At 35.5% G+C, this 14,410-nt stretch overlaps 1 protein-coding gene across 5 annotated transcripts in view; it reads right to left on the reverse strand.

Annotated features, from left to right (window-relative positions):
* LOC109075191 (membrane-associated guanylate kinase, WW and PDZ domain-containing protein 3-like) overlaps positions 1–14,410 on the reverse strand; it is a 117,634-nt gene that overhangs the window by 9,116 nt on the left and 94,108 nt on the right. For 4 of the 5 annotated variants that reach the window (XM_042758827.1, XM_042758826.1, XM_042758828.1 and 1 more), the window contains 5 exons: positions 13,873–13,930; positions 13,674–13,786; positions 5,025–5,219; positions 2,289–2,906; positions 444–475 (listed from right to left, as the gene is read on the reverse strand). In XM_042758827.1, the coding sequence (XP_042614761.1) occupies positions 444–475; positions 2,289–2,906; positions 5,025–5,219; positions 13,674–13,786; positions 13,873–13,930 (1,016 nt within the window). The remainder of the gene's footprint in view (positions 1–443; positions 476–2,288; positions 2,907–5,024; positions 5,220–13,673; positions 13,787–13,872; positions 13,931–14,410) is intronic. The other variant, XM_042758829.1, reaches the window with a different exon arrangement.

Consider the following 14,410-nt stretch of genomic DNA (forward strand, 5'->3'; position numbering starts at 1 on the left):
CTAGATTTTTACATTTATTGTAGGATCTGTGAGTGATGTCCATACAAAACTAAGCAACATGATACTAGCGAGGTTGGCAGGTTTGTTGTTTACAGGCCAGAGTTAGCTCATACTGTAAGTCTCAATGATATTCTGAACCCTCAAAACCCTTCTTCACTTTAAGTATATGGGATTGTTTTTCCCGTTTCATCATTCTCAAGTGAAAATCGAACATCCTATCACTTAGAAAGTAGTACATGCCACATGATTCAGAACAAATGGTGTGGGACGTACTGTATCAGCTACTGAACTTTAGTTCTTACAGAAAGGAGTTTGTTCAAATCCCAAACCCAAAGTATGAACAATAACTGAGAAGAAATTTCATCAGCACAAAATGAAATATTCAGCAATTTCCTCAGTTCTACAAGGTCATTATCACCTCTGAAATCTATTATCATACTCACAGGTCTTAAACTCTTCACAGGCGATGTCTGACCTAGAAACAGAGAAAAGGCAAATTAGAGACATAAGTAGCACTGAAGGAGGAAAAAATGGGGGAACAGGCACTCAACAGACAGATGAAAAAAACAGGAACTCTTTACTGGGATAGAAAGTTTCTAGCCTTATTATAATGATAGTGTTTCATAGTTGTTGCCTCTCAAACATGAAAAAGGCATGAGAATACATTGTTTCAATGCTACATTATTAATTCCCATCCATCTAACTAAACAGCGACTCAAAGAGGAAAGCATCATTCAAGTGCTTCAAAGTGGGGAGTTTCCTGAGCCAATTCCGAGCTGAGTTAATCATTACATATGTGTCATCTAGCAGCTATTAAAGATGGATAGAATAAATGTACATAAGAGAAAATTATGAATCCTCCAGGGAGAAAGACATTGCAAATGACAGAAGTCATGCATAAAATGATGCCGCTACATTTCCATCTGTCAATTCAGAACCCACGCCGTTTATTCATTCCATTCGTTTTGTTTTTTTTCTCTTGATTGGTGTGATTCCATTGAATTTAATGTCTAAACAATGAATGACAAAACTCACTCAGCCTTTGAGGGGTAATAGAACTGTTTAAAGCATTATCTTGCTCTCTTTCTCTTCCTTTTTTCCCCCTTTCCCCCTCCTTCTCTCGCTCTGCAGACAATATACCCTTACAGAACTCTTTGCAGGCACATCCTGAAATTCCCCTGTGATCTAAACTCATTTCCCAAATTCCCAGGCAGCCCCACAGAGTGGGTGCAAAAGATGCAATAGGGCCTCTCCCGCCAACTGTATCAGAATCACCGGTCCATCATTCTTACATAACATTGTCCTTAGGGACAGAAACACACCTCAGAAATGATTGGTGAGAGTGGAGGAGAGGAGAACAAGTGTGGCTTAAATGTAAAATTATGAACTGGAGAAAATAATGCAACTGATTTCTCACCTTCTGAGCAATTGACATAACTAAAATAAAAAAAGAGACAACGGGAAAAAAGCCTTTGTATAATTTCTTGCTGAAAACACCAGCATACTGTAGTTGCTGGTCGAGTAGTTGTGGATGCATGTTTACTGTTGCTCCTATTAGGCTTGTTAATTATAATTTAAAAATATAATTCTCCCAACCCATTTTTTTTATTCTAATGTGGAACATGAAAGTTTGTGTTTTGCAAAATGTCCTCCCCTACACTGCATATTCATTTTCTTACTTAGTATTTTTGTCTTGTTTTCCAGTACAAATACCAAAACATTTTTAAATCAAAATACATTACTTGAGATGCAACGACATTAGATGCTAAATGTTGTTTTCAGAGAAATATATTAATATAAATTTATAAATAATATATTTAATATAGTTAATATTAATATTTATAATATTAATATAATAACAACTAAATATAATATCAATATTTATATTTATAATATTAATATATATATATTCCATATTTGTAAACCACAATTAATTTTGCTATATTTCTCATAAAACAAATGTTATGTCATTTTGCATCTTAAATTAATATTGAATTGTATTTTCTCTAAAGCTGCTTTGAAATGATCTGTACAGTGAAAAGTGCTACACAAATAAACCTGAATTCCTTGGGAATCAAACCTACTGTAGTGTTGTTAGCACCATACTCTACCGTTTGAAATACAGGAACATAAACATAATGGAAAAGGATTCCTGCAAGCAGGATATGATTTCTGCCACAATAGTGACAATTATTGTAAACTTTCAGCTTTTTCTGCTTGTGTAGAGTATGTTTATGGCCTAAATGATCAGATGATCCAATGTCCCATATACCCTCCTGCTCTCTTACCTCCTCTCAACACCAACAGATTCACCTCGCTGTGCACAGGGAGGTCTTTCAGTATATCCACCACCTGCGCGTGGCTCAGTGTTTGCACATTCTGCCTGTTAATCTCCTTTATCACATCTCCTTTCAGCAGGCCTCGGCACCACTGCTCATCCAGGATCATTTTCACCTTCTGCCCCAGCGGACAGTCTGCAATGGCAAAGCCAAATCCTCCAGGTCCCTTCACGATTGGCACGCTCACCAGCTCCGGCTGTAGCATCCCAGTCTCGGGTGTGTCGTTGGCACCGCTGCTGCCTCCTGGAAGTGCAGTGATCACCGGCCGCCCACTGGCATCTGTGGTTACGTAGTGAAGCTCTTGGGAGGAGCCATTAAGGGCGTCACCTTTGACCAGCAATGGCTGGCCGTTGATGAGGGGTACGGCGGTTACGATCTCTCCGGTCGGGGGTGGAGGTGGAGGGGGAAGGTCCTCGATGTCGGCGTCCACGTCAGGGGGGAGCGAGTATCCGCGACAGAGGACCATGTCCACATACTGATTAAATGGGACGCACTGGAACATGTGGACCACATCTGCGTGGGTCTTGCCTAAGACAAGTGTGCCGTTGATTTCCACAATAACATCACCTGGTTGAGATAACAGGTAATTTGACAGAATGAGAGTAAGTAAAAAAAGAAAAAACTTGTGAAAGAACAACTTTTCTAATCCCTTTGTGCTATTTAAAGATACTAAATAAAAGGAAGAGTTTACACAAAATCCAAAATTGTGTCATTGTTTACTTCTGTCATTATTTGTTCACACAGATCTATTTTATATACACATTTGCTGTAAGATACAAAAATGACAAAAAAAACAAACAAACAAGTAGTCTGTATGACTTATGTATTATATTCCAAGCATTTCTTGAACTAGATTGGTGATTGAATCTGTTTTTTTTTTTTTTTTTTTTTTTTTTTTTTTATAAATCGTATTTTCGGGTTATTGAGTTAGTGTGTTTTGCTTATTTGTTTAATTGATCAGTGGTAATTATCTATTTTATAGTTAACTGGTATGTAGGATTGTTGGTTATTAGTTATTTACATTTTAGTCGTTTTTGGTTATCATGAGACTTCAGAAGACTGTTGCTGTATGGAACCAGGATATTATCGTTAACTTAAATCATTAAAAACATTACAAAAATAAATAAATAAATAAAATAAAACAAATATTAAATTGAAAACTTCTGAAAATTATAAAAAAAAAAAAAAAAAAAAAAAATAGAAAGTTAGAATTGTTGCATTGGCAAATAAGTTAACATTCACATCTTAATCATTTAGCAGACGCTTTTATCCAAAGCGACTTACAAATGAGAACAATAGAAGCAATCAGACCAACGAGAGAACAACAACAGTATACAAGTGCCATGACAAGTCTCAGTTAGTCTAGCACAGTACACATAGCTTTGTTTTTTTTTTTAAGAATAGAATAGAATAGAATAGAATAGAATAGAATAGAATAGAATAGAATAGAATAGGTAAGTGCTGGCATTAGTTGGTCAAGTGCTGGTGAAAAAGATGTGTCTTTAGATGTTTTTTGAAAATGACTAAAGACTCAGCTGTTTGAGTTAAAGTTGAAAAAAAATGGCTAAATGGAAAAAAAAAAAAATTGAAAACTGAATTAATATTTTTAAAACCTAGAGTAAGATTAAAAATAGTAAAATATTACACATAATAAAAATGACTAATGCACATAACAAAATTACAAAAAAATTTACTAAAAATAAAATGAAAACTGAAAATGTAAAAATGAAAGCCAATTAAAAATAAAGCAGTTAATAAAGCCATTATTGTATTTTTTTTTTATGTTAACCTACTTCTCCTATCCCAGTTTAACCTTTTCAGTGGTGAGTTTAAAATATTCTAGCGGTCCCCCCAGAGTGAGTTTTTTTAAGACAACCATTATTTTAGAACGTTCCCCTTATTGTTTCCATGGCGACGCGTATGACAGATGGATCGCTTTTATTTCGTTTTTCATTTTTTATTTAAAATATTCACAAACTTGCATACCATGTCATGAACAATCTGATTTTCCGATTCATAAAAATGTGTAAATGAGTGTGTTTTGTCGTTTAAAAATCTTTCTAAATGATCTTGATCGTGATCTGTAATGTGAGATGGGCGCTGCCTTGTTTGTTGGCGCTGCAGTTCAGAGAGTCCTGTCAGTCAGATTTACAGCATGTGAATTCATCAATCTCTCCCGAAATACAAGTAATAAGTGGCGGGTGAACTGGGTGAAGAGTAGAGTGAACTTTATAGTTACTTACACTATGTGTATCTGATATGAATAAAACACATCTGCAAATTAAATTTGAATGGATTGTTATTGTTGCTTCCATAGGCATATGCGTGTATTTTTCCAACTCTAAATGTATTGTTTTACTAATATTTATGTGTATTTAAATGTCTGAAACCTAAAATATGCATTATGTGGTTAATAACACATGCATAGTTGTGATAATATGACAAGATTTGTGCATGTCTCTCTCTGGCTCAGCGCCAGCCAACGCGTGAAACTACAGTTTGAATTTGGCAGTTATGCGATGTCACCGAACTTTCTAAATCCCATATGTGGGACCGTACTGCTAAAAAGGTTAATGTGAGGAGACAACTATAATTACGTCATTCTTAGGTTGACTTCCTAATCATTCATAATGTGAATTGTGGATATTCTCCTAAACAGCTTTCGCCAAACTAGACATCACTCACCAGAGGCCATCTTGTTGTCTTGTGCGGCCGGGCCATCAGCAAGAACGTTCTTCACCTGCAGGAACTCATCAGGTCGGTCTCCACCAATGATGGTGAAACCAAACCCCTGCTGGCTCTTCCTGAGAGCCGTGTGATACAGCTCCCCCTTCAGCTGGGTTGGGTCCCTCGTGAATCCGGGCGTACCAGCCGCTCCACCTACAGAGACAGAAGGAGATTAAGACACAGACACAGACAGACAACATCTGTGATGACTTCACATAAAATATGTACAAAGACAAAACTGAAAACAACTAGACATTGATACACAGTAGACAAATGGTATATACAAGCACCAACTGCACCGCATGAAATGCTTGCTGATAAACATGTTTTCAAAGTGTATGACAGATCCATCAATAATGTGTGAAGTCACAAATGCAGACTGTCCTAATATCATTAACCAAAGCACAATATGGAATACTTTCCATTACAGTTTCACTTTGGTGCATTTCTCAAATCAGAAATGAAATTCTCAAAACTACTTGTACAACGTACACATCATCTAGTCATTTTTACACATCATAAAACCAGTTTCTCATTCTTTTGAACAAGTTGCGATTGTGTTTGTACATTCATGCAATTGATTATGCACATTTATCCACGGTTTCCTACATTATCAGTTGCTAATGTCATGTTGCTCAAAATGTATTATATAGTTATCTGTGCAATAGTCTTACCCCTCAAAGAATCTAGCCTTTAGTTCATCGTGTAAGTCTTTAAATGCAGAATGGTTCATCTAGTTGTCATAAACTGTCAAGCACATTTATTTTTTATACATTATTATTATACTTTTTGTAAATTTGGCATTACAGTTTTTCTCAGTCACTTTGGTGCATTTCTCAAATCAGAAATGAAATTCTCAAAACTACTTGTACAACCTCCACATCATCTAGTCATTTATACACATCATAAAACCAGTTTCTCATTCTTTTGAACAAGTTGCGATTGCTTTTGTACATTCATGCAGTTGATTATGCACATTTATCTGCAGTTTCCTACATTATCAGTTGCTAATGTCATGTTACTCAAAAAAATGTATTATATAGTTTTCTGTGCAGTAGTCTTACCCCTCAAAACATCTAGTCGTTAGTTCATCGTATAAGTCATTGAATGCAAAATGGTTCATCTAGTTGTCATAAACTGCCAAGCACATTTTTTTTTACACATTATTATTAGACTTTTTTTGTAAATTTTGGCATGAATTGTGCAAGTGAATCTGGACTAATGAAGAGAATGTAGATAAGCCAATGATAAAGCATTTCTCTGAAATAGCTCAACAGGTTCATCTCATGAATTCAGTTGGAAAGCATACACTGTATAGACAGACACAAGAGTTACACAGTGGACTTATCTTTTTATTTTCATCTTTGTGCCCTTTTTCTTTTTTCCTTCTCTATATCACAATGACATTGTAAAGGTTTTTTTTTGGTTGGTTTTGTTTTTTTTTTTGGTGTGTGTGTGTGTGTGTGTGTGTGCGTGCGTGGTTTGTCAGACCACTAGTGATATTGTAAATGCAGTAATGTGTAAATTTGTACTTTTGAAATGGATATATGGCATAAGCATATGGCATAATGTTCAATACAGTAACTGTCATCCAAAATGTTGCCATAGTTTACATCAGAACATCCCTCCAGAGGACACTGTTATATTGACAACATGACTAAGCAATTTGACTGTCTTATCCGTACACAGTGACACAAGGACTTGTCATTCTGATGGCACTGACATGTTCATTGACACAGATATTTATTTTTGAGAGATGAACTAAGGATTTTGAGTAAGAGACTGGCTTTTGCAGGTAATCCATGGTGTTTTGCTATTTGTACGAGTTGTTTTGAGAAATGCACTTACTGTTTTGCAAATGTCAAGGATGATTCGAGAAATGTACCAAAGCGACTGAGAAAAACTGTAACTGTGCAAGTGAATCTTGACTAATGAAGAGAATGTAGATCATTTTGTGCCCATATATATTTTTTTTCCTTTTCTATAACACAATAACACTGTAAAGGTTTTTTTGTTTTGTTTTTTTTGTCAGACCACTAGTAAAAGTGTAACTGGGAATTCTATTCAGGCTCTTTCAATCAATATTTGTACTTAATTTGCTACATACATTGCTACGTATGCTACATATCCATTTCAAAAGTACAAATTTAATTACAATTAAATTTGTACTTTTGAAATGGATATGTAGCATACATAAGCATATGGCATACTGTTCAATACAGTAACTGTCATCCAAAATGTTGCCATAGTTTACATCAGAATATCCCTCCAGAGTATACTGACAACATGACTAAGCAATTTGTCTTATCTAATCTTATCCGTACACAATGACACAAGGACTTGTCATTCTGATGGCACTGACATGTTCATTGACAGATATTTATTTTTGAGAGATGAACCAAGGATTTTGAGCAAGAGACTGGCTTTTGCAGGTAATGCATGTTGTTTTGCTATTTGTACGAGTTGTTTTGAGAAATGCGCTTACTGTTTTGTAAATGTCAAGGATGATTCGAGAAATGTACCAAAGCGACTGAGAAAAACTGTAATATGATACAAAATAGGGTAACACAAAAAGGGTCTGCAACACTTTTTGAACACATGGACAGAGAAAAGAGGCCTAACCTTTGGAAAAATGTTGGCCATTAACCTAAAGGGTAAAAAACCTTAAAGGTTTTTTGTTTTATTTTTATTAATTTTGTATTAAGTTTGCTGTAACTAAAATGTGGGACATGTGAGACTACATACTGTATCTTAAAAGTAGATTTGGTTATTTGTTTGGATTTATTTATTTTTGATTTAATTAATTAATTTAATTTATTTAAATAAATAAACAAAAAAAATTTTTTTAAAAATGGGTAACAGGGTTGCAAACGTATCCTAAAATTAAATGTAATGGTTGTTTGGGACAAAATGTCAGCTTGCAGTTATTGATAAACTTATAACATAAATAAAAAGATCCTCAAATCTTCAAATTGAGCTTTATGAATGCAGTCAGTGTTAACTACAATATGAGTAAAAAATTGAGGAAATACATGAAATGATGAATTTTTCTTTCCATGATGTTGTTTCATGTGCGTCACCATTTTCAGGACCATTACATTATTTGCAAAAGGGGGAAATTATGCAAAACAGGATTGCATAAAAGTGGAACACATATAACCTCTACTTAGATTTTTAGACAGACAGACAGACACAGACAGACAGACAGACAGACAGACAGACAGACAGACAGACAGACAGACAGACAGACAGATAGATAGATAGATAGATAGATAGATAGACAGACAGATACATACATAATAGACAGACAGATATATAGATAGATAGATATTGTCAGACACAGACAGACAGACAGATCGATCGATCGATCGATCGATAGATCGATAGATAGATAGATAGATAGACAGATATTGACAGACAGACAGACAGACAGACAGACAGATAGATAGATAGATAGATAGATAGATAGATAGATAGATAGATAGATAGATAGATAGATAGATAGATAGATAGATAGACAGATATTGCCAGACAGACAGACAGACAGACAGACAGACAGACAGACAGACAGACAGACAGACAGATAGATAGATAGATAGATAGATAGATAGATAGATAGATGGATAGCTAGATAGATAGATAGACAGACAGATATGACAGATAGACAGACAGACACACAGATAGACAGATAGACAGATAGATAGATAGATAGATAGATAGATAGATAGATAGATAATTAATTCCTTAAAATTTTAATAATTAAATTTAATAATTAAAAGGAATTAATCCATATATCTGGCATACAGTAGTAAACAAAACCATTAACAACTCTCTCTCTCTCTCTGACAGCATAGACGACAACATTTTCTATTGCCAGCAGTTCAACCTCACATACTCGTCTAATATACTGCCATCCTGTGGGTTCCCAGAAGAGCTGAGGGAGGGATAACACTCACATCCTCAATATTAGATAACCTTCAGAAACTCTCTCAGCACTGGGTGTGGAGTTTTCCAGCTAATGTTCCACTGCTATAAGTGGAAGTTTTAGGGGCAACTGTTTATGTTTTATGCCGATAGCTGCTCTGACTCACTTTTTTGTACTCCCTGTCAAGAGAGATAAAACAGTGTGCCAATGAATACTATACTCTCAGAGTTCATCACAAATCACCAAAGTCTAGAAGACTGTAGGGATCACACTGTTTTAATGAACTATTATATCACAAAACAATAAAAGAAGAATCACACTGAGCTAAAAGTAGCTTGGGTGGTGTGTGTGTGTGTGTGCTGTGATTGCATGTGCTGTAATGGCAGCTGTGAATCTCTCGATTACAGGGAGGAAGGCCTGTCAAAACATTGATTTTGCTATTTTGGCAGGACAAAGTATACAAAAGACTAATGATGGTGAATAGTTTTTGTGTGTGTTTGTGTGTGTGTGTGTGTCAGCAAGACTCAAAGTAAGAGGAAACTTCAAAACTGCTAAACAACATAGAATGTGAAAAAATACTGTTGAAAGAGTTGCATGCTATGTCCCCAGATCAAAAGAATTTTTTGTTGTCGATTAGTGCCACCTATTGTAACTGCAACCATTTGCTGGTGATTTGTTTCACGTTTTGTTTTGCCACTATCATTATATTAATACTGTAGAATCTAAATATTATTATGTAAAAATATATATACACAAAAAAAAGTATTTATATGATATTTTTATATATAATTAATATTCTAAGTACGACTATAATAATGTAATATGTTATATAAAATATAAATGATAAATTATATTTATTTTCATTAAACTACTGTTCAAAACATTTGGGTCGGCAAGCTTTGCTAATGTTATTGAAATAAATATTTTATGATTACAGTAAAAATACAGTAAAAACAGAAATATTGTGAAATATTATTGCAACTTTATTACTGTTTTACAATAACTTTATTATAATATGCTAATATGCTCAAGCAGGGACGTGCACAGGAATTTTGAGGGGCAGTTGCTCTGACCTAAAAAAAGGGCACTCACCCCCCCCCAAAAAAAAAAAAAAAAAAACTCACGGGCTATATGAAGGACTGAGAATAACGGGGTCTTTATTAAAATATATATACACAAAGTAAAACACTGAAATACAGCACTCAATCACCTTAACTACTACTAATAATAACATAGAAAAAACATGACTTTTTAGTGTTAGTTTTAGTCTTTAGAACCAAAGAATTAAACTACTTCAGTCTGTGTGCACTGAATTTATTTAATACACGAGTGTGTAATAATAACTCAACAAAAACATCATACAATTTTAGAAAATATTCATTCAAAAATAAAATCAGTACATAAAATGTACATATGGGCACACATATGTAAACAGTCTCAACACTCCGCAGTAAGTGCAAAATGTGTAAGTGACGTGTGCCAGTAAAAAACCTAAAAAGCCAACAGACTAAAGAAGACATACATGAACCGCATGTGTTCAACCCATTTTTGAGCCACAACAAGACATTTCTGTCAGATTGTCAGGGAGTTTAATCTGAGAAAAAGAACATGACAAATAACAAATAAAAAGAAAACTTTAAATAAAGCTTTATTTTTTTAGTGTGTGTGTGTGCCGTGGGTGTGTGCATAAGTGAGTGTGCATGGGTGAGAAAGAGAGAGAGGGCTTTACTTTAGTCAAGCAATAATTTTCTATACAGAATTCACACCCTATACAAATTCCACAGCTGTACAATTTTCACACCCTATACTAAATTTACCCTATACAATAGCCTACTCATCTGGAATGAAGGGAGCAAACATTCAGTGTAAGAGTAAAAAAATGACATAACATTATTTAATATTTATACTACGGGGCCGTTGAATGTTTGAATCTGATTGGCTGACGAACGTTCTGAGGCGTGACATTATTTTCTGGGGAAAAGCATGGCGAACGTAGTTCCAGGCAGCTCTCTTGACCGCATTACAGTTCCATATCACTTCGCATAGTAAAACTGTAATAACGGAAATTACAGGACTAACAAAAACAACAACATGACAGACGATTTTCCAAAAGTAACGTTACACATGACATTTCTCACTAGCGAGGTAATAACAGCGCTGTTTAGAGACGCTGCTGCAGTCTAATTCACACAAGCTCTCTCTCTCTCTCTCTCTGTGTGTGTGTGTGTGTGTGTGTGTGTGTCTCTGTCTCTCTCGCTCTCTTTCTAATAACTTCATTAATAACTGCATTTATAATACTATCAACGGCTCAAGCCTCCATTACCAGCTTTAAAATGACATTGTGAAACCAGCAAAAGAAGCGTTGGATGAGATGCGGAAGAAAAAGTCCTACCCACAATAGCGATTAAGTACAAAAACCGAACGAATCCATTTAAATATATCATCTGATCGATGTCTTGAGGTGTGGTAACCGTGGTATAAGCGGAATAATTTACTCCGCTTCGAGTCGTGACCGAATCACCACCTCAGGTGTGCATTATTTTTCTAATAATTCAACGGCCCGTCGTCAATTATTCCTTACTTGAATCACAGCTTAAATAGTGTTTTGACATCGACAACCCAAGTGCATTTTACCTCAAACTTGCGTCTAGTTAACTTTCTAAAGTAGCAATCGCTTCTCGGGTCGACATTAACACACTGACAAAATTATATTCAGGATTAAAAATATTTTTATACCACTTTTTAATGTGTGATTGTGTAATGGTTTTCACGAGATACCAACCTTTCGCGAACTTGCTTCCAACACTCGTTCTCATGGAGACGCGGTGTGCACGGAGGGGAGGGCTGTGCGCGCGCGAATAACGTCAGAGAGACGCGTGAGTGAGAGACGCAGGGAAATGAAATGCAGCTGAACGTTTGCTCTATGAAAGAAATTGACAAAGACGAAAACTAAGGACATTTAATCTATAATTTTATTTTATTTTAGATAGTTTTGCCAAACACACATTACAGTTTTGGTTAGTTATCGTTTTTTGTAATGCCTCGTTTTTATTTTTATTTCAGTTAACACATTTTTTTTTTCCCAACTAGTTTTCCGTTTTTTCGTTCGTTTTCGTTAACGATTATAACCTTACTATTACTTTTCCGACAACGTTGAGTCGTCTCACCCGACAACCGCGACAATCTCCTTCTAGGGGGCCGCTCATGCAGGCTCAGCTCAGGTGCCGGTCGCGTGCAGCGCTGCAGCCACGTAAAGAGAGTTTGCCCTTCCCCTACCGACTTTCACTTTCGGACGGGTGCCCGAATATGGAAGTGAGTGTGGCTTTGCGATTTTTTTTTATGTATTTTTTTTTTTATCTAGGCCTGCGTGAAATTCTGCATCCATTGTACGATTTTTTTAATTAATTTTGTTTATTTATTTTTTTTCCACCTCGGAAGGGCAACGTGAGTCGAGAAGGGCATATGGGCAGTTGCCCGGGCAACCTGAGCAACCCCCCTGTGCACGTCCCAAGAAACATTATTATCATCATCATCATCAAGTTTGAAAAAAGTTGGCTGCTTAATATTTTTGTGGAAACCATAATACATTTTTTTTTATTCTTTGATTAATAAAAAATAATAAAAAAATTATTTGAAATCAAAATCTTTTGTAAAATTATCTTAATTCTCATTTTTGATCCATTTATTGTCCTTGCTGAATAAACATATTGATTTCTTTAAAAAAAAATCTTACTGACCCCAAACTTTTTAACAGTAGTGTAACTGGTTAAATTATGTTAATATTTAGAAACTGTAAAAAAATAGGAATGTCCTACGTAAGTTCTGAATGTGAGGGCCAACTGAGTTCATCTATCCATTAAAATCACACTGTGAACATATTTCTGCAAAAGCTCTAGCGTTGTGTCTGTAGATGCCACTTTTGCAATTTCTATATCCAAAGCAATGAAACTTATTGTGGTCTCACCAATGACATGATAACTGAACATTTCAGTAAAGCAAAAGAAAATGTGTTTTTTTCTCCTTGTTCTTCCTTCAACCCCTAATGACTGAATAGAGGGTCTGTTAGGCTGTTCTCCATCCAATCAAAGCCCTCAGACTCCTGTGTTCCTCTCATCTCTGCCTCGATAACTACAGTTCACATCTGTAGATATGGATTTACTGGCCTGAATGGACAGCAGTCATTGTTTCCAGAAACTCCAGAATGAATGTGAAGAAGTAAAGCCATGCTTTAGAGAGGGACTGATCAAAGAGAGGCAATGTGAATGCATGATGGAAGCTAATGTTCTCTTTTATGTTAATACAGCCTGTGATGTGCTGCAAAGCAATCTCTATAACATTTATACTCCCATCCATTCACCCTAAATCAGCACTCTTCTCTTCCTCTGGATTTTTGCTCTCTCTCATATACGCACATGCTCAAACACATCTATAATGCATTCGTTGTAATGGAAGAATCTTTAATTCATCCATTCATATTGAGAATGGCAGATGACTCACCATTTTTTAATCTTATCTTTCTGTCCCTCTTTCCCCCACACACAATCATTCACCCAGCGAGGAGCCCGTGTGTTTGTCTCCGGGCTGCTGTCGGGAAACGCTAACATGCTGAGTGCCTTTGCTGTTCCCTTTAAACACTCATAAATTCAGTTTAAATTCACAGTTAGGGAGGTGCACGTTTGTACCTGGAGGAGGTGCTGCCCTCTGTTGGGTCTGAGTTGCAACTGCAGTGTCTAAACCGAGTTTCCTCTTGGCCTCTAGAACTGGATTCTCGAACTGGGTTCTCTGATTTATGTGACTGAGGATGACAAGAGAAATTTCTAAAGTATATTGCTAGCCTATAATTTAACAAGCATTAAAAACAAATCATATCATAACACTTACTCAACATAGTATGTGCCGTACTGCGGGTCATCGATCTCCTCCCAACCATATGGAAGTTCTGATGAAGGAACGAAAGTAATGTGTTTAAATGCCAATTCTCACACACACACACACACACACACACACACACACACACACACACACACACACACACACACACACACACTGTATATGGCTGCTGCATCATCATTAACAACAGCAAGTAACATTTAAATGGGGTCATATCACAAAGAACCATCAATTTCCTTGATTTTTTTAATTTTTAAAATGTCAAAGGTTAGCCAATCATAACAAAGCTGAAGTATTTACATGAATAAATATTACAGGTACTTTAGCAGCCTGGTTAATTTAAGGATATGAAAATGGGTGTAAAATGGTTATCAATTAAATTATGACAGCTTTTTTCATGCAAAAAACATGAAACAATACATAGACTTTGAAAAAAATATATATAAATAAATATCAATATAGAAATGAATAAATAAATGAGCACTTTTCAACATTTCAGAAGGGAAAGCATTTAAATTTTAATTAAATT

This window comes from Cyprinus carpio, chromosome A6 (genome assembly GCF_018340385.1).
Source record: "Cyprinus carpio isolate SPL01 chromosome A6, ASM1834038v1, whole genome shotgun sequence".
Lineage (NCBI taxonomy): Eukaryota > Metazoa > Chordata > Actinopteri > Cypriniformes > Cyprinidae > Cyprinus > Cyprinus carpio.